Source organism: Candoia aspera, chromosome 4 (assembly GCF_035149785.1).
Source record: "Candoia aspera isolate rCanAsp1 chromosome 4, rCanAsp1.hap2, whole genome shotgun sequence".
Lineage (NCBI taxonomy): Eukaryota > Metazoa > Chordata > Lepidosauria > Squamata > Boidae > Candoia > Candoia aspera.
The window spans coordinates 61253335-61275569 of record NC_086156.1 but is presented as its reverse complement, the minus strand read 5'-3'; the positions used below and the strand labels follow the sequence as shown (position 1 = coordinate 61275569).

Sequence of the window (22235 nt, the reverse complement as noted above, 5' to 3'; positions counted from 1 at the left end):
TCAGGGTTCAGGCCAGGATATGGGACAGAGACTGCATTGGTCGCACTTATGGATGATCTCTGGCAAGAGCAGGATGGAGGGAGTGCATCCATCCTGGCTCTTCTTGACCTCTCAGCAGCTTTCGATACCATCGACCATGGTATCCTTTTGGGGTGGCTCAGGGAGTTGGGGGTGGGTGGCGTAGTTTTGCGCTGGTTCACCTCCTTCCTCCAGGGCTGGTCCCAATCAGTGGTGATAGGAGAGGAGAGATCTGCCCCCCGACCCTCCATTGCTGGGTGCCACAGGGTTCGGTTCTCTCTCCTCTCCTATTCAACATCTACATGAAACCACTGGGTGAGATCATCCATCACCACGGAATGAGGTATCATCAATATGCCGATGATACTCAGCCATATATCTCCATCCCCGGTGAGGTAAGTGATGCGGTAGCTGCTGTCATGAGCACTGATGGTGAGCAGGAGGGGCCCCCTCTCCAGGGGGGAAAACGCATGCATAGTAGTGAGGATTTGAGCAGTCATTCAAAGAGACTCAGAACAGACCTGCCTTGACTTTTGGGGTTTATCTGTATGGATTTTCTCATGCTTCTTCAGTTTGTTAGGATTTTCTATCTAATGTAGCAGTAATAAAACACTAGAGACTTATTCCTCATCTCAGCATGGTTCCTGCCTGTTAGGACATCAATCCTAACAAACTCCTACTCCCATTGAAAGAGGCAGGAAAGAAAAGAAAAGAAAAGAAATTGGGGGGGAATGTCTTTGGAAAACCAGGAAATTCGGCAAGCCATTCAACAACTAGCAGCAGCCTTGCAACAACACCAGCAACAAGTAGATCTCCAGATCAACACATTACAAGCAGCTATGCTACAGCAGTTACAACAACCAGCTCCGATCATCCCACAACCGGTGCCAGCAGCAGCAGCAGCAGCAGCTCCGCCAGTAGTCTTGAGATCCCAGGGCAGTTTACCAGAGAAGTTTGGAAGAGAAGCAGGACAGTTGAGAACCTTTCTTACACAGTGCACAATGTTTTTTGACAGCAGACTGGCAGAATTCCCAACAGACTAAACCAGAGTCACTTTTATTTTAAGTCTGCTAAAGGGCCCAGGAGCCAAATGGGCTATTCCTAAGGGAGAGAACAATGACCCAATTCTAGATAACTACCAGAATTTTCTGGCAGGATTCCAAGCACACTTTGATGACCCGATCAGAGAGGTCACTGCCAGCTGGGAAAATTAGAAGCTCAAGCAAGGCAACAAGAGGGTGGGAATTTACATTGCGGATTTCAAGCTGTTAGCAGATCTGGACTGGAATGAGAGTGCTTTGAAAGACCAATTCAAACAGGGGCTGGATGAGGAAATAAAAAATGAATTGGTGTGCCAGGGAACACCAGCTACTTTAGAAGGTTTATATCAGCTGTCTGTGGTCATAGATGCCAGGCTAGAAGAACTCAGACAGATACAGCTGGGGAGAGGCAGGGGCTTCAGAGCACTTCCAGGATTTCCAGCTCTCTCCGTAGCATCTCTCTACTCAGGACCAGAGGAGCTGATGCAGATCGGGGTGAGCAGGAGGCTTACTTCCAAGGCTGAGAGACAGAGAAGGAGAGAGAGAGCCCTCTGTTTCTACTGCGGAGCCCTGGGGCACACAGTGAGAGCTTGCCCAGCAAGAAACCAAGCAAATTCTGTAAGAGCCCCAGGACAAGCAGCAGAACTAAGAGCCACCTCTGCCTCTACTTCCAACCAGGGAAACTCCATCGGTCTCCCTCCACAGAGCTCAGCAGGGAGACCATTAATCAATTAAGAAGGGCACATTCTGAGGATTCCAGTCAATCTTTTTTCTACTTACATAATGCACGTAAACCCAGAGCACCATGTCAAGTTAGAGGCTCTCATGGATTCTGGAGCTTCCACCAATTTTATTGATGTACAGACTGTACCTGAACATCCCGACCATGGGATTGCCACATCCCATAGAAGTTGAGACCATTGACGGCCAGCCCCTCAAGGCAGGACCGATTCGAAGTTTCACAGAACCTTTGCAACTAACAATGGGGGACCACACTGAGTGGATCCAACTTTATGTTACTGCAATACTTAATGTACCTATAATCCTGGGCACACCTTGGCTGAAGATCCACAACCCATTGTTGGACTGGACTACAGGAGCAGTCTCCTTCCCAGCTAAGGAATGCCAGCACCACAAGATTCAAGCCGCCCTTCTCTCTCCAGCAACCAACACAGTCACCGAAGCAGCGGGGGTCCAGTTACCAGCCAAGTATGCACATTTTGCAGACGTTTTCAGCAAACAAGAGGCCACAAGAGGGAATGAATTACTTTGAATGCTTTGGTGCCAAAATGTTATTCAGAGCTTTGAAACCATCCTGTCCTCATTGGATTTTAAATAAATGAATTCTCTAAGGTTCCTAATGGACTGTCTAGAGATTTACTTAGGTTAAGGTCCTGGTACTGGGACCATCACATAAGCAGTGTGGTTGTAATCCATAAAACAGATGGCCTATTTAACTAGGTAAATTAAGAGTTAGAAGAAAAATTCAAACCATTCTTTCATTGTTATCCTGTCTCAGGTGTCTGCTTCACTTTTTAGTTCTTTGTTGGACAAGTGTCTCTTGATTTCTGATGTACCTTGTCAGCTGAGTGATATAAAAGTCAGAAGGCAGTTGAACAAATCTAGTTATTAAGTAGAGAGCATAATTCAGATATCTAAAACATGATCACACAGATAAAGTCAAAAACAAAAACTGGGTATCAAATGATGGACATCTGACTAGACTGGTTGTTTTAGCATGAATATTTTTATGCCTCAGTCTTAAAATTTCCTCCAGACTCCACAGTTGTTCATTCAGGTCAGCAGCAAGCTCCAAATCCCAAGTAGATCTCTTTCTCCAAATATGCTTCCCAGCCCAGCATTTCTTAGTCTCTGATCTGAACTATCAACAATGTGGAAGCCAGGTGGGTGTGATTTTGTCTCAAGGTCTGATATGACCTCCTGGCTCTCAAGATTTAATGAAGGTGACTTTGAAGAGGGTTTTTTTTTTTTTTTACTATAATGTAGCTCCAGTAGTTCCAGGGGCAGGGTAGATTAGTATGCTGTCGTATGAGGACTCCTCCAGGAAAACTGTGGCAGGGTTATATTCAGACAAACAGTTTAATACTGGGTGGTTTCTGATTAACTCACTTTCGAAGTTATGACTTGAATAGTTTTTCTGTGATCAAGCAATCAACCTCAAATGATAATTACTCAGGAAAAAGAATTTATTCCTGCTCAAGAGCTTTTAGCTATCATGAAGTTAGCAAAAAAGAGAAAATAAAACAAGGCCTGGGGTAGGGGCAGCATTCCAAGTTGTAAAACTGCTAAGAAGATCAGGAGACTGCTGCAGTCTTTTGCATACCTATCCTCCTCCTCTTTCTCCCATCCAATGAACACATTTTCTCCCTATTTTTCTTTGGAATTTAAAAAGTACAGTATGACATTTCCCTAACGTTAACTGTAACCAATAGTTAACTTTAAGTAGATTTGCATATCGACCCCCACCATCATTCAAAGCTATGGAGGGAGTGGGGACAGGGGACAGAGTGGAAACATCTCAGAAGAAGGAAATAGCAAACCAGTTCCATGCTATTAACAAAAAACCTGGCGTAGATCTTTTGTTGTATTCACCAGGAGTTGAATTTGTGTTGAAGGTATCTTGACCTTATCTTTGCACCTTACCTTTACACATGCAAAAATCTACAACAGCAAACTGACAAAAAGCTGTATTTGCTATCCACAGAAATCATGGGCATTCTGTGGGGCCAGTGATACCTAGAGTCATTAACTTGGTCTGACTACAAATCCTAGCATTCTTTTGAGACAATTAAAGAGGTACAAAACCAGCATATAAATATAGTTCTCATTTCTGTTTCATTTGTCACTCACTGTCACATTATCACTTTCAAATGTTCACATGATTTATTTCTCACAAGTGAAAAACTTTTCTTTTTCAAATACATTGCTGTTCCTATATACCATACATGCTAAGTAATTTTATAAAAGGCAAATGGAAGACATTTTCACTATGTAATGAGCTAACAAAGTTTGCATATGGGTTTAAAGAAACAATACTCTAGAAAATAGGATGAATTGAACTAGGTATGGTCATTTAAAGAAGGACATTACAATACAAGCTATCGTTGCTTATAAAGTACATATTATTTGCAATTTTTGTCAACAAAACTCTGGGTTTATAAAGACCAAACTACATGAAATAAATCATCTTCACACCAGCAAAGTGTAAAAGCAGCTGAAGGGTACCTAAAGCAAGGTCTATGTACTGTCATTCTGAAAAGGCAGACAGCCACTTGAGGAATGCTATTTAGAACAGAGAGTAGCATGCTGAGAAAAGGTTATATTCTTCCCCAAACCTTGCAGCCCTAATGTGACTTCTTTTCCCTACCAGCTTTAAATTTTAAAATACAGTATGCTAGATATCCCATCACCTATCTTCCACAGTCTCATTACATTTCACTTTGGTGTTTCATATTAACTGTTTTGTGCCTCTCTGGAAAAGGATCATCATCATCATCATCATCTTGATCCAATAGATGCTGACATGGGATAAACTCCATTGGACATATTGGGACTTACTTCTGAGTATATGCATAGATTTGAATTCCAATTTAAATAATGCATATAATTCAAAATATAAAGTATTTTGACACATTTGGTATCACACTTACATATAGTCCAAACCCACAGTTTGATTTATTCGAATGGATGTACTCAACCATAACCAATGATTTAGAAACCACAAGGACTGAGTTCACATATCACATTGAATTGTCACAAAGCATAATATGACAAGTTGCATAAACCTAATCTTATAGACATTGCAATGAAGCATTATGAGATTTCTTGTGAATGGTCTTAGTGAGTTGAGAATTAAGAGTTGAAGTGAGGCTCACAGAAACTGTTCTGCTAAGCCAAATGCAGCGCACTTACCAAGTACTTGGGTTTGAAAGTTGCTTGACATCCTTTCATGCCTCAGACAGCAACACAGGACAATTATCAAAGCCTTAGTAAGCAAGCATGGAATGGTTGATAGGCTGAATTTTATTTGGTAGATCATGACTAATTATGCAAGTGTAAATCAGAGTGAAAACACTGCAAGAAGCTGCAATCAAAATAATTTGTCTTATTTAAGTCAATCCTTATTTGGGATAAGGATTGCAATTATTTTTAATGAATTTACATTCATGTGACTAAGAAATCCAGTCCATTAATGGATGGATGCTCTATTAGAGAGCTCTGCTGACCCCACTTTGTATATTGTATCCTTCAGTTCCAGAGGTAAGAAATGAACACTATACTACAAGGCACTTCTCTGTGACTAGGCATGAAGAAATAATTATAAAGTTTGGAAATCAATACATTTTAGTGAATGAGTTATGGGATTTTCATAAAAATGTGGAAGAACGTGGTACATTTTATTAAAACATGATGATATGTACTTGAATGCATTATTATGTGGAACACAACTTTCCCATGTCATAAAGACAAAGACTGAAGGAGTTTTGATTCCTGCATTTTTAAAAAGTAATCCATGTTACAATTTCTTATTTCCCATTTATGTTCTGAAACTTGGAATTGTGCCACTGAGACAAATATTCTTTCAAATTGTAAGTCGTTCTTTTTCCTTCTTATTGAAAGAATTCTGTGGGTTGGTGGTTGTAACGATCTGTGACAAGGGCCCCAAATGTGGGAATTCTTTTGGCTGTCCATGTTTAGCTAAGTACCTGCAATGACAAAAAAGTATTTTCATGTGAATGTGAATTTCAAGCTCAATCATCCCCACTCATGTCAGAAGAAAGTAGGTAGAATTTGCTGGGATATGATAACACTGCAAATCAAAACTAATACAAGTTTAGAATTCTGCTTCAGCTTTATTATTATTATTATTATTTAAAAGCATTATGCGTACCCTAGAGGACACAGCTGTTTTGGTATCTTGCTCCTATGGCATGTATATAAAAGTTAACACAATATACTAATTATATTCCATCAATATGGTGGGTTGGGAGAGATAATAAAGGGCAATCAATTGAGAAAGAGATACACAACATATACTATCCATATAGTTTATCTACCTATGCACCAACATGGGATATTACAAGCTAATTTTCATTTCCTTGACCTAGAAACATAGCTTTCCACCAAACTTATGGTTTCTGTACTATAATACTCTTACAAGAAAACAGTGCTAATGCAAAGACTATTTTTTTTGACAAAGGGAGTTTATATCTAATCTGAGACTGATTAACTCCAATAACACCATTGTAATAACCAATATTGTCTCAAAATGTTGTTCTTCCTTTTTTTTCTTTTGAACAATTTGATGTTATCTATGACAAAAATTTAGTGCTTCCTAAGAAATCTTCAATTTCTAAGACCTGTTTACCACAGCAAACAGAGACATTATAGAGTAGGATATAGTTTCATTTAAAACAGTCATGTGACTTCTGTGGGAACCAGCAAAGCCAGGTTAGTACACTTAAGAGAAATAAGCTAATGGAAAAAAATGTTTAAAATGTGAATGCAAATTTGGGGGAAAGAGATAACTGAAAATGTTATGAAAGTTGAAGTGTAAAATGCTTGAAGTCAAAGAATATTTCTTGAATAACAGTTGCACCTGCCAAAAAATATCTCCTTTTTGAAATTACGGTGACTTAAAAAATAAAGTTTGATCTCCATATGCCTACTTTTGAGGGGAGGAAGAACGACATTTCCCTAGAATGGTACCACTTAGCATACCTATGTTTAATATACTGCAGTTTATTCTGTTTAAGCCTTGGTGTGTTTAGGCTCTGATCAGAAGGCCACTCTGCACTGACCTATGGAAATCTAAGGGCAGGTTAGGACTTGTGCTGCCTTCCCTAGTGAAGTGCCGCTTCCATGGATGTTACTGAGTAAAAAATCGACGCTAGTGTTAACAGGATGCGACTTGCTCTAAGCCCTGCAGCTGTTTAAAAGAGAGATAAAGGTATTTACAACATTGCAGCATGCTATATGTCCTTTGGTGCTCGGTATTCCACCCCAAATTTCCAGTGGAAAGCAGGAATCCTGGAGCTAATACTGATGCTGAATACTCGTTTCAAGCTGCTATGGGATTTGACTCCCATTTTTTTACTAAACCAAAGAAATGTCATGCTTAATATTCAATTGTTCTTTAATGAAATAACCATAATTAGGATTTTCTTTATAATGCATCTGAGCAATTTAAGTAATGTGCCTTACACTTACCCATACATTCGTGAAATTATTGATGGTGATGTTGGTGGAAGATTAGAATTTGCTGGTTGGGTGCCTGACCAATGAACCTTGCCAGTGTATCCAAAGGTGTTTGGAGAGCTAAAGGGAAAAGTTAAAGGGAGAAGAGGAATTGATTAAGCGGGCACAAGCTTGAAATAATTACTTCCTGATAGCTGTAATTAAGCCAAAAGTGTTGGCTTATGTTTCTACCTGAGAGAAAGGATGGAGAGGAAAGTAAAACAGTATAGGATGGAAATTGTATTGACTTAATGCAGTACAAAAATTGGAATAGAGAAAAAATAGTTATAAATATACTTCAATATTTTCAGAGCTTGATATATTGGTACAATCAAATATATTGTCTGTGGGTAGTCCTTTGCTTCCTGGGTAGTGAAAAAAATCTGAAAAGAGGACATTTCTACATCAGCTTCTCTTTCAAAGCAAATGATAGAAAGTTAATTCCAGATTCATCTAAAAATTAGTCTCTTTATAGATCAGTCAAACCACAGAACATCAACTATAAGCTGAAAGAGAGGCCAGTTTTCCAACACTGAACAAACCAAACCACATGTACTCAGTAGCAATATATTGTAGGAAATGTGCTGTTCTTTATATACCCGAATGAGCCTTAATTGGGGAGGGGATTTCTAAAATGAGCTAAGAAGTAGAATACATTTCCATATTTTCAAATTGCACTTACTTGTATATATCTGGCTATTCAAATATAATCATTCTAACAGAGTCACTTACAATGCAATTCCATCAAGTCTGGTGGAAAGAGCAATGTAGCACAGAGAACAGAGGATGAAGATCCACTGCATGAAATTCCATTATATCTTGCAATATATCCAGTAATATTGGAAAAATTAGCTTACCCTTAATAAATGTTTAAGAATGGGGACATCTGAATCTCATTACATACTGAAAAGGATTTTATTTGTAAAGTGGTCTGACCTTTAGAGCATACAAAGCCAGAGTTAACACGGAACTTTTTGTTACAATTAAAGCTGTTTTGTTGTTAATGGCTGCACTCTTTGAAAAATGACAAGAGAGAAAGAGAGAGAGAAAATAGTATACTCCTATCTATATTTAATATGGTAGCAACAAATGCCAGACCTTTTGCAATTATTTAAAAGGCAGGGATAATTTGCATAATTGCATAATTACATCTGTCCCAGCATTGTAGCATTTGGAGAGAAGTAGTCCTTAGCCTCCTAAAATATTGTACTTATGATATCTATATCCAATGCAATCCCCAAATCTGTGAACCTCAGACCATTCAGGTTAAGAATGCCTGAATATTTTCAAAGTAAAGCAATTTCAGCCAGAAGAATTATTCCTGCTCAGAATTAGTTGTGCACAATTCACATTTTCCCATTATCATCTGATTTCAGATCCATATATTCTTCGTCCTCCTGCAGTGGTACTAAATGGGCAAATATGATATATTAACACTCTACTTTCTACAAACAAACTATTAACCATGACACTCTGCTTGACTTCCTGCAACTATTCCCACCCTGCCAACAAGCTGATATATCTGATATCTGTTTAAAATGTGTCTAATTAATCCTCTTTGGGAGGGAAAAATCATAATTTGGTATTATCTCAGCAGCTGTCAATATATCATATGATATTTGTGCATTTTATTGCATCTAGGTTTATTCCTGTTTATTCTACTCCAGTTATTCCATGTCTGGTGTCATGGTCTTTGGGAATATAAGAAGGCTTCCAGGGAGTGATCACACTGAATAAGTGAAGAGGAAGAGCTCATAGAAAATTAAGGGGGAGTTCCTAATAGATTTTCCCTCTAAATCAAAAATTTGTACTTGGCTCAATATGAGCCGGATGTTTTGGCTGCCTCAAAGTGACTTGAGTTGCTCTCTTACTTGATGGAATCCATGACAGAATTAAAATCTATAACACATCTCTACCAAAACCTCAAGAATATTTTTAAAGTGGAAATTTCTGGGATATTTAAAACATGAACTAAAGAACTGGAATCTCTAAAAAAGCCTCATCAATGGATTCATGCCCTTAAAAATGTTTAAATGGTATCAACAGATATGAGATTAAAGTTAATTCATCAAAAGATTGTATTTAGGGTGTACTGGACTTCCCAAAGAATGTATTTGAAAGGATGGACATCAGAGTTTCTATGCTGGAGGTGTAGAATAAAAGGCTTTCTATTTGTGGTGCCCTAAGAAGAAACAGGGAGGATGACATGTAGGAATCTGGAATTATGTCCAGCAATTTTTATCAGAAAATAATCTGGGATATATTTGCAGCAAATGCAAGCTCATAGCAGTCCCTGAATAAAAAAAAAATCAAGTTGAGGAGAAAGGATGAGGATTTATAAGTTCAAACAAAGGAGGTTCTACAACAGAAACAACGAAAGCAACTCTTGGTGAAGAAGATAGATGAACAAAGTGGCATGTGCAGTGGATGAGAGTAAGACCCAGAAAGAGACTCTGAAAATCTCAGAAGGAAGCTCAAGACCTGGGGACTCGGATGGTATTCTTATCCATTCTTCCAGACAGGGAAAGAATACTACAAATCTGGCTACACAAACACTGTTGATGGGAGAGATTTTTTTGTGATTGCACTTCATGTCATCTATTTACTGACTTTTCCATTTGGAATTCTCCCACTAGTTGCAAAATGCAAAGTTAGAAATTATATACCTATTAAAATTTTAAAACAGTAATATCTTTTTTACGTCTGTCATGAGTTCATAGATCTGAAAACAATGCCCCATAACTCAGAGCCTGTCTATTAGTTCAAAAGTGAAAAGAAGAGCTTTTGTTTTCAATTTCCAGGGGCTGTAGTTTGCAATGTATTGTAATATTTGCACCTAAACACATAAATCTACAGGATTATTTTAGCATCCAGTTTAAAATTAGATAGGTGCAAATAAATAGTGCAACTCAAGTAATTATGTTATACTTGGTTCATTTGTTGAGGAGCAGAGATTACTCAGCACTTTGTCAAATTTACAGTTGCTCCACAGTAAACCTTATACTTGGCACTGACTTGTGCTGTATAATATTTAAGTCAAATAAGGAAGCTACATGTACTTAATGATATACCTAGAGCCAAACAAATGGACACGTTTTCCATTTTTGGAGAATATATCACATAGGATGACACAAGTGAAAGTACATTATCCCAAAATTGATCAGCAATCTCCTTGGCTTCATTCAAAACATTATTAACCCATAGTCAAAAGAAAGATAATAATTCAGAGTTTGGGGGTCAAATGACTCTAAGAAAGCCATACAAATGAAGTACCTGGGTGTAGTATTAAAATTATACCAGTTGCCCTTATACCAAGAAGTGTCCTTTTTCAGCCATTAGCTCAGCTGTACAGAAGTAATTTAAATTCAGTAATACTTGTATAAAATTGAAAGACCAACAAGAATACTGTGTGGGAACTTATGGAGCCCCCAGTTTTTACACTGTAAAATGTACAGTGCCATCAACATACATTTAGTGATATCGGTGCAATATTCTTAACCTGGTGAATTATTTCTAACATAAATTTTATAGCACATGCAACCAAAGCAGCATACTATATGAGCAGCCTGTCTATAATGAACAGGTGTCATAAGCTGCATGGTTTCAGCAGTTTATATCTCCATGGTTATATGATGTGCTTCATTGTATTTTTGGTCACAGATTTGACACCTGCCCCTCTTTGGGAAGTCAACAGTGGTAGTTCTACTCATTGAAAGCCTATCTCTCTTAACATCTTAGGTAATTTAGCTACATTTCTAGCCATAGCACCTAGCATTTGATCAACATAGGTTTACTGTAATTTGCTTGTTGACTAGCTACCAACCACTAGACACACATGACCATTTTTTAATTGTGCATTTTAAAGCATATGTTGAGGCCCTCTGTGTTTTATTGCAAAATAAAAGATTCCAGGCTTGGTATTGTTGTCTGAGACTGCTGCACTGATGAAAGAGGAATCACTCCCCATGTTGTTCTGTGACCACCTGTTGAGAAGAGGGTTCAATCTGAAATACTAAGTATTTTTAGCATGGTCTACAAAGATCAATGATAAAAAAGATCTGAATAACAAGGGTTATGGCTCTTAAAGTTTTTTATAGTGATGTTCAAAAATGGAGTACAAAAGTTTCTTATGAAAAGATATTTATTATGAAATTTTATTTAATTTTGTTTTCTCACAAGAAATAGAAATGACTGATTCTGGTCCAAACACAGGAAGAGCAACAAGTAATTGGTAAGCATCATTTTGCAGAATTTATTCAAACCCTCGCTGCTTTTGTCGGCTATTCCAATAGGTAATGACCCCCAAAAGTCTAGGAATAATTGATTTTAATAATTACTTTTTCAATATATATATAGGAGAAATTTAATCTATTACAGCAATTATCACTTTATCCTGGGTAAGGAATACCAGAAACATGCCATAGAATGTACACTTTAATGTTACTAGTTTTGGACTGTTGTCAGGTTATACTTGACCTCCACCTTGAAACCAGGGGTTAATGTATCAGCCCTGAAATACACTTACACTTCATTGTAAATTTTTTGTTTTACTTTTCACAGTTGGTATCTGAAGCTACTGGTTTACTTTGCACAATCATTTAAGATACTAAAGATTGTCTTTTGGATGATATATAACTTGAATAAAATATACTTTTGAAGGAAACTAGCTACAGAGAAGAATATACTGATATGAAACACAACAGTTGTAACACTTTGAAAAAAGGGAATAACATCCAACTTGGGGGAAGGAACTGAACCAAGATCAAATTTTACTTCCTTGGTATGTTTTTTTTAATTTACCGTACTGTCTACTTTTTAAAATGTGCAGCACATCAGTGTGCATGCATGGCAGAACCAGGCTTAGGAGACCAGGTAGCAAGCAGTTTGAACTTTGTTAGTATTCATGATTCCTTAATCAGAATTAGAGAAATACAATCAATGAAATGAGTTTGAAGTGCTTGCCATCTCACTGAACTTTTTATGGCCCTCCCTCTTCCTCTCAGTGAATGTTCCACAGGAAATCCCCACCTTCAGTAGCCAACTTTTTCCACTGACTTTTCGAACACCTGCAGAGTGAAAGAGTTTCTTAAGGGCTGAAACATCAGTGCAGCGAAGCATTGCTGGGGGAAGGGGGAGTCCATGACAGCAGAGAAGAAGGTTTTAAGTCTTACCAAGGAAAACAGTAAATGATAATGAAACAGAAAGAGTTCCTCAAATGAAGAACAAGGAACCAAACCTTAGTTTATTAAATCCCTATAACTTCTTCATCTCTGTGCTATTTTTGTTGTTAGTTGCTCTGAAGAATGGTCACTTTCCATTTATTTAAAATATATGAAACACAGGTATGCAGATTAACAAGCATACAGCAGTCAAGTGATGACACTCAGGGATAACGGAGGAAAGACGGCACTCTTGTACTTCTAATTTCTTAGTAGAAAAACAGTTTTTCTCATTTCAGGCCTCAGCGTTTCCTCTTTCACAAAGAATTATGTACAGTGTATGTTAGGAGCTATGAGCTCATTTGCCTACTTACTCTCTTTTTCTCCAAACCTGCCAAACTTCTGATCAGCAGCACACTAAGGGGCTTCACAGATAACTTTCTCACAGGACTGTTGTACAGTAGGAAACATCCCTGCTATCACTATTAGCTGTGATGAATGCAGGCATGGATCATTAGACATGGCCTTATTTTTCTTGGACCCAAGACTGTTGTAGTCATACCAGGAGTGGAAAAACCCTACTACTTCTTCCTTTCATTAACAGAAATCAGAAAAGAAGTAGGCACTTCTGGTCAAGGTAAGGCATATTCAGGTTGTGAGCTTTTGATAAGGGTGCAGGACAAATTAGTTCCATCTGATTTTTTATATGAGTTTACCCAGTTCCCATCTCCTGAACCTAACATGCATATGCATCAAGATCAATACTTTTCAGAGTAATTAAGCATTATATTCATCTAAAAGAAGTGTGCACTAGGAATAAGTATGCACAAAACAGACAGATTTCAAAGAAAGTAGGAACATTGCTTGCAAAAAGTGTACACAGGAAGAAAACTGTAATTCAAATGTGCAAGAGAACTGTGCAGAAAAGTACTTAGGGAAATGGCCGAGATTAATTGTTGGTTGGAAAAACAGAAACAAAGCAAAACAAAATTTACAGTTTTTTTCACCTCTATTTTTAGGTTGGTATTTCAGCTGAAACCTCCTCCTGTCTGGGAGTATTGGGCTTGATGTGCGATACATAGAGTGCATGAGACACACTGAGAACAAAGGGAAACAGCTTTACAGTTCCAGAAGGGCTAGCTATTTTTGTTATATTTTATTTTATGATGGTCTTGAAACATCTTAAAAATATAGATTTATGCTGCAGCTAGTCTTTGTGTTTAGGTGCAGCGAAGTTATTTTATTTTCAAATTTAAAATTTTCCTGAAAAAATATGTATTCCAGATAGGTCCCTTGTTTTTTAGGTTTTTTACATTTGAGCCAAGCTTTTGTAGCATTCGTTAAGGAATTCTAAAGCTTCTGTTACAGAGCTCCTAGACCCTGTCACATGGGAATAGGAAAAAGGTCAAATGAGATATATTAGTTTTGTTGTTGTTTATTTGTTTAGTCGCTTCCGACTCTTCATGACTTCATGGATCAGCCCACGCCAGAGCTTCCTGTCAGTTGTCACCACCCCCAGCTCCCCCAGGGACGAGTCCGTCACCTCTAGAATATCATCCATCCACCTTGCCCTTGGTCGGCCCCTCTTCCTTTTGCCTTCCACTCTCCCTAGCGTCAGCATCTTCTCTAGAGTGTCCTGTCTTCTCATTATGTGGCCAAAGTATTTCAGTTTTGCCTTTAATATCGTTCCCTCAAGTGAGCAGTCTGGCTTTATTTCCTGGAGGATGGACTGGTTTGATCTTTTGCAGTCCAAGGCACTCTCAGAATTTTCCTCCAACACCACAGTTCCAAAGCATCGATCTTCCTTCTCTCAGCCTTCCTTATGGTCCAGCTCTCGCAGCCATATGTTACTACGGGGAACACCATTGCTTTAACTATGCAGATCTTTGTTGTCAGCATGATGTCTCTGCTCTTAACTATTTTATCAAGATTTGTCATTGCTCTTCTCCCAAGGATTAAACATCTTCTGATTTCCTGGCTGCAGTCAGCATCTGGGGTAATCTTTGCATCTAGAAATACATTCACTGCCTCTACGTTTTCTCCCTCAATTTGCCAGTTATCAATCAAACTGGTTGCCATGATCTTGGTTTTTTTGAGGTTTGATATATTAGTAGATATATTAGTAGATCATAGTATTAGTAGACATATCTCAGCAAGCATACTTGACTTCCATATATTAACAGCAGTAAAACAAAATCGATTTTTAAAATGAAAGTGTATAATCTATAGTATTTCAGAATAGATTGTAAATACATATGTAAGCCAAGCCAACTTAATATAGTTTTCTAATTCTTTTACCCAACTATAGTTTTTTACCTGCATCTAGTTGGTGAAATTCAGGACTGTAATAAAAACAGACTACATTCTCCATGCATAAAGTCTGCTAACACAACCCATGGATTCTGAGATATGTTTTAGAACACATAATCTATGACATATCATCTTGGCTTCTTAGGCTCATTAATATAAACATGCCCTAAACCATATCAAATTCTGATAATATGGGCAAACAGTCATTACTGGTTACAGCTTAATCAGCGGTCTCAAAGACACAGCCCACTGAGCCCCAGTTTCTTCATGTGTCCCTCCTGTCCCCATTTGGCCATGTCTGGTAGGCAATATCTTGGTAGGTTGATCAAACAGTATGTTCTGGTTTACCATTGGTCCCAGATTTTTGAGTCCCGGGCATCATTTTCCCACTGACTTTCCCCCCACACACCCAGTTTCTCTTCCATAGTGCCAGCTTGCATGGAACCATTGCAGGGGAGAAGCCAATGCCATAGAAGCTGGCACTATGGAAGAGAAACTACAGGGCACTACAAGGGAGAAGGAAAACCTGTGCCATGCAAGCGTGCACTGGTGGGGAAGAAGGTGATAGCTGCTCAAGAGCAGGAAATAGTGGGGAAATGGTGCCTGGCACCACTTTTGCTTTTCCCCCAGGGTGCCAGCTGGTGCACCTTCTGCCTTCCCTGACCCAGGTAATTTGTCTGCCTGACAATGACATGAAAAATGAAAGTTGGAACTGATGCTGAGATAGAAAGCAAGGTCAGTGGGAAACACAGGGAAAATAAACTTTAAAAAAAAATTATATACTTTTAATATTATTTCATTATTTTTATTTCCCCTGTCACAATCAAAAGTGGATGATAAATTGTATGGTCACCAGCCAAAGGGAAACATGGCCAGCTGCCGTAGCAGGAACATGATGTTGAATACATTGAGTAATGTTACCCAGTATGTTCCAAATAAACCTTTCAGTTTCAATTCATTTTTAATGTTGGTTGCATTTTTGTATGTGCATGAAGGCGGCCCACCAATTAGCACATTTTATGTAACGTGGCCCCCATTTTCATTTGAGTTTGAGATCCCTGGTTTAAACCAGGAAAAGGCCTATGTGATCTAAACTTGTAAAAAAAAGTACAGTAGAGCAAAGTATTTGTTTTTGTAATCCTATAGTGAGCCCTGCTATTGAAATTGTCTGGCAGCATTCATTCACAGAAAATGAACTTTTTCAAATGCCAGACAGAGGAAAGTGTTACAGTATTCATTAGGTAAGTGCTCAGTTAAGGGTTCATCATTTTTGCAGTGGTAAAGATTTATGTTCAGAGGACATCTAGTGGCAACTAATATATAGGCAGCTTAACACAGAGGTACTTTGCTTAGTTAAAATACACAGATTCCAGAAATAATCTTTTTTTTTCTGTGTGATTAATTATACAAAGATTGTGACTTCCAAAGCCTTAGAAACCTTGCTTTTGAAATGTTCAGCAGCCAATTTCAGTTTAACAAAAATAGGTACTTATTTACCTTTCAATCTTTATATAGAAGCAGGAGGCAACATCTGGCTGATACTGGTTGATCTTGGAGCAGGGACAGAAAAAAGGAAGGCGGCTTTGACTACACAATCATGACCACCATCTTGATTTTTCTGACTCTCCCCTGCAGGTGCTCCTCTCTTGGAGCAATAGACTAGATTGGGAAGTTATAAAAAATCCAGCAGAAGGCAAAGAATTTTCAGCTTGAATAATAACTTTCAGTTCAGGAAAAAATGTATCCAATAAATTTAAAATAAAAATAAAAATGAGAACTTGCTGGAACTGTCATTTTACCCTACAATTTCATTCAGACACTAAAAAATGGAGAGAAGATACAATGACTAGCCCAAATAGGCACATAACATTCTGTTCATCCATCTCTACCAATCCAGACTAAATGCAACAGGTTGGTTTGGGATTCTATCTAATAAGAAAGGCAATCAGTACTGCATTGAATGATTGTTTGGTCATATACACAAGAGGTTCTGCAGTATGTCATCTGGAATCTTACTATGCTGTTACTCAAAATTATCCACTTTCTAAATCATGAGCAGCCTTTCCTTTGCCCAACTTCTTTAACTTTTTAAATTCTACATAATTAAAATGCAGCTGGGATTGATAAGGATGTTTGGATTAACTGAGTGTACCAGGATACTACGGGAACAGGTGTGTTTGCTTGTTTACAAGTCTATAACTTGTAGATTGCTGATAGTCAATCAGAACTTGCACTTCCTGATTAACAGATCAGGACAGCAATATTTTTGCTGGCCCATGACAAATGCTTTGTCCCAATCCTAAGAAATTCCTTCCCATTCTGTAAGGAGAGAGAGAGTAAACTACCATCTCCTCCTCCACCACCACCATCTCCAGATACTTGGTTCGTCTGGATGGTGGCAAGCCACCAAGCCATGTATGTTGCTGTGTGTTATCCTTTTCATTCAATCCAGCAATCACATCAGCATAGTAAGGACTGGGGAAATGGGTGAATAAGGTACCCTTCCTATAGATATCCAAAGTAATAGAATCAACTGGTTACATCAGATGGTGTTTAAGAAAGGGTTATGCACTGCAATAGGAGAGTGCAGTCTTAAGCATCCTGCAAAGTGTCATATGATTAATAGGTGTCAGCTTGCTCTGAAAGTGGATCTATGGTTGGATAGAAATTGCTTAGTATGCTGACTTAGATCTCCGTTTTCCAATGGACTTCAGTGGGGGTGCCTAATGCTTTGACTGTCACAGATTTGTCGTATTAGTTTCAGTAACTGCTGCCTGAGTTGGACAAAGTACTGGAATTTGCAAGGAAAACTATGGCTTTCTCCATCCATATCTCACATGATTAATTAAAATTAGTAGGGGACAGTGGAATTGGTTGAATGGCGAAGTCATCACTGATATAGCTGAATGAGAACTTTTTTGTAGGGTTTTCATGAAAATATATCTGATTTGGTTTTAGTTATATTGTGATAAGTTTGCTGAAGAGGGTGATGAACATTTCTCAGAGCTCTCTGGCTCTCAGTACATTTTTACATACTGATATGAAGAGGAGCATGGAAGTGTCTACGGACAAACGCCGGCTCTTCAGCTTTGAAACGGAGATGAGCATCGCCCCCTAGAGTCGGACACGACTGGACTTAATGTCAAGGGAAACCTTTACCTTTACCTTATGAAGAGGAGCCACATGTCTGGCCAATCAAAATCTCCAGTACAGCAGTGTTTCTTTCAATATCCCAGCATAAATGAATCACATAAAGACATACATTTCTACTACTACTACTACAATAGATTTATATTATTTGAGAGATTAAGATTATATAAAGGCTTAACATAAAAACCCCATACGTTATGCTATCATAATTTGTATAAGATCATACACGCAAATACATATGCACTTATGTATACTATATAACTTGCATTATCTAATATTTCATTGTGTTACAGACTGTTTTACTGTGACTGTCACAAGAAGATTCATACTTAGAAAAAAATAGCATCAATACTAGATTGGAATTTCCTTCCATCTAAGAAATAAATGTATGCATACTGTAATCATAGTTTTTCTGTGTATGAATCTCAGCACTGAGACTAATCCCATATCTCTAAATAACCCAAGTCCCACTATATAATAAAACATGAAGAACCCTCAGTTATATTCAATTAAAACACATCCCTTAATTGCTACATAAAGAAGGAAACAGACATATACATACTATGAAGATTTCAGATAACGTGGCTTTGCAGTATGAACTTTGTTATAGGTAATTAGGTCAACATAGGGGTTGTCTAGATCCTCAAAATTCTCTGAACCAACACAGCCTCTGTTTGGATGAGAAATTGAAAAAAGGTATATTTACCCAGTTGAATTGTCCTATAAGCAGTTATTGCCAGAATGAACAGAAAGCCTAGCAGTGCTTGTAGCAAACCCCCACAACATACTATCATGTGAACAGGTTTAGGAGAGCTAAAAATAATAGCCTGAGAAAGTGTGACAGATTAAATCAGGCCAACATAACCGGTGACCTATCATGCCATACAGGCCATTAATCTATTCTTGGTCACGTGGATGTGTAGATAATCATCCATTTTGGCTGACCATGATTTTCTTTTGGATTTTGTCTCTATTAGAGAATTCAGGAGAAGGAAATGGTCCCATATGATTCTCATGAAGCTCCACAAATGTCAAAGTCTTTGTGGCAACTTGTTCTTCTTATTTTGGCAAATATCTTCTCCCTTATCTTTGATTCCATGGTGTAAGGTATCTGAATCTCAATATTTTGTTGACTCTAGCCAGAAGAGAATTCAGGCAAAAAGCAGGTTGAAATGCCTTCAAAGTACCACAGAGAAGAAACCCTGTTTATGCTGAATAGCTTTGGGAAAAGCTGTACTGTAGATTTTGCCTGATTTTGTACCAAAAGCAATCAGAAAGCCACCAAAGAAAAAACAAATTAGAGATGGAGTCTATCTGGGAAAAGTGGACAAGATCTTTTCAAATCACTGCAACAATCAAGTTGTAACAATGAAGCTTTCATAAACTGAGTTTTAGACAATCTGATGATAGGATTAACAAATATCAGTAGACACTTTACTGAGCCATTCCTTACCAATCATCTTCCTTTCTTATTCCATAGCTGCATGTAGGTCTATATGGGTGGGCATGTCATGAGAACATTTATGATAAATAAGAATTTCTCATGTCAATGAAAAGAATATAAGAAATGAAATCCTAAAAGTCCAGCTTCCTATCACCTACAATACTTAGGTAATACTTTCAGGCAAATGATTCTCTTTTACAGTTTACATCTTAGCAGCTGATATCTAGCAGCACTGATTACGTACCATATATATACATACAGATACATACACATATGTACATATGCATATACATACACACACACACACATACACACACAGACAGAAACATATATATATATATAATTTGTATTTTATATCTAGCCGCATGCTGCTTCTTAATCTGTTTATCAAATAGCTATCTTTGCTTATTTGTATCTATTTTTCATGAAAGTTTAAAAAAAATTTTTTAAAAGACATCTTAAGCCAATCATTATCACCATATCTTGCACAGGTGAATAAATACACACATATACATATGCATATGCATACATGCATACTTTTCTATTGAAGCTCGGAGTTACATACTGAAACAGAAACTTTAACTTACGTGTATGAAGGGAGATGCTGAGTTCGAGAACTTGGGCTAACACTGTCAAAGATGAAACACACCTTAAATTACTTAAATTTACTATTAATAGTGTATAAAAATTGTTTAGTATGAAATATAAATATTAAGGCCCAACTGTATATTACACTGATTAAGCAAAGAGTTATTGCCTTCACACATATACTTCGGCTATGCCCAAACAGATGTTCTTGGAGAGCAAGGCATAAAGACAGCAGACCCAAGTAATATGTGTGTGCAATACCACAATGCATATACAAAGGGCATTTTGATGGCACAGTGCTGCTTTAGCATTATGCCCTTTCCCTTGCACCCCCTGCAGACTCTGTTGCATCCATACTGTACATCTGGGTTATCCTGGTGCAAGGACAGCCCACCAACTGTTTTTTAACAGGGCAGGAATTTACAGCATTATCCTCAATCCGCCCTAGCAACCTTTACCTTTATTTTCTTGTTTCATGTCAAAAGCAGTGTTTTCCAGCTTCAGCTGGCACAATCAACACTCTACGCTCTGCTTGCTGCACTACATTTATTGGCTGCTGTGTGCTGGGGTGGGGGGAGGAATCCATCCTCCCCTCCAGACACTGGTTGCTGCTCTCTACACTCCTTTCACCTTTAGTTACTGAGCTGCCTGTTTCCCTGGTGGAGTGGAGGAACACTGGAACTTTTGTTTAACTGGCTCACTAGTGGGCTTTCTTTTTTACAAGTTCATCAGCAGAATAGTGAAACTATTGGCCTTTTTTTTTTTCTTAACCAGCTGAAATTGAAAGTGCTCTGCCAGTTTCCCCATCTAACCGTGTGATAGGAAGAACAACAAGACCCTGGTGTTTTCATTCTTATTTTCATTGGTTTGTTGATATACAATCTTCCCACATTTATTCCAGAATGATTTACAAGACAAATTTGATATTTTTACATCAGTCCAGAACTGGGAGTAACAATTCAACAACCTTTACTGAAAGGGAAAAGTTTGCAACAAGGGAGTAGCTGGCTGGGGAATCTGGGGATGAAAGACTGTAGATTTGTTGTCACCTAGCACCCTGTCTTTCCTACATTAAGCATCAACAATTCCAGCAATGAATAATCTACAGCATTCAGGATGGTCATTGCCCAGGATCACTGGTGGGCACCTCTTTATATTATGTGCCAAGTTCACCAACTATTACTGTTGGCAAAGTGCTAGAAAGCATTTGGCCCAGGAGAGATCAGAAAAGTCACACACCAGGCATTTCTATAAAAATAATTTTATTTACAGAAAACAAACATATTTAAAGGCTGTTTGCTGAGAGGAGAGATTTCTCTCAGGTGCATATTCTCTGCAAGCCTACACAGAAGGGAAACTGAAACTAAAACAAGTCCAGGCAAGTTCCTCCCCTCAGGCAATGCAACCATTAACACGTGAAAAGCGGACAATTAAATTCAACCTCTTCACCTGGCCAAAATGATTAGTTACCATAATAACCTTAATCTGTAGTAGAAAACATATTAACAATTACTGCCAGCAGAAGAGGCACACTGAAGCCCACTGAAATAAATAGGAGAATATTGAGCTGTGATGACTTGGTCACTGATCTTCTAAAGTCCTTAGCATATTGGGGGAAAAATTTTAAAAGAATGTCAACTCTGCAAAATTAAAACATATACCTGATTGTTAAACTTTTAAACATCTCATTGCATAAAGCAGAGCACAAACAGACACAATATCTGTAAATATTCTCAAATTATAGAAAAATGAAACTTACAAATGTATTGGCCTGTCTGGTGCTGTAAAGGTTCTCCTTTGAAATCTGTCCCAGAGGCCTCCAACAACCTACCATGATAATTAAAGTGTGAGGTTTTTTTTAATATGATTTAGTATATTACAATTATCATTACTATTTTCACTGTATCATTGTATTTTTCATCACAGCAAAATACTTTATAAATTGTAGCTCATTTCCTTCAGCTTCAAGTTATTAGTCCATCAGGTAAAAAAAAAAACTGATTGCACGTACAGCAACACAGTTGGTGCAAACTTTTCCAAACTGAAAGAATCAAAATATTGTAACAGGTACAGTCAATAGAACAGAAAGGCAGAATGAGAACATTTTAGGGAGTCCCTAAAATGGCAGACTATAATTTTAGCCCTATGATCCTGGTGAGTCACTGAGGAGGAGCTGACATCTATCTTAACCCTAAATTCCCTTCTACAGAGTGAAGTCACTGATCATGCCTGGACCAAAGGCAGGGAAGGAGAGATCTTTCTCTGCAA

General features: G+C 37.9%; 1 protein-coding gene across 1 annotated transcript in view; it reads right to left on the bottom strand.

The window, feature by feature from the left end:
- Positions 1-4744: 4744 nt before the first annotated feature.
- Positions 4745-22235, bottom strand: part of SPMIP7 (sperm microtubule inner protein 7) — a 42930-nt gene continuing 25439 nt past the window's right edge. Inside the window, exons 5-9 of the mRNA XM_063304234.1 lie at positions 21727-21794; positions 19967-20008; positions 18498-18605; positions 7290-7397; positions 4745-5785 (exon numbers count right to left, since the gene is read on the bottom strand). Of these exons, the coding sequence (XP_063160304.1) occupies positions 5662-5785; positions 7290-7397; positions 18498-18605; positions 19967-20008; positions 21727-21794 (450 nt within the window). The 3' untranslated portion in view covers positions 4745-5661. The remainder of the gene's footprint in view (positions 5786-7289; positions 7398-18497; positions 18606-19966; positions 20009-21726; positions 21795-22235) is intronic.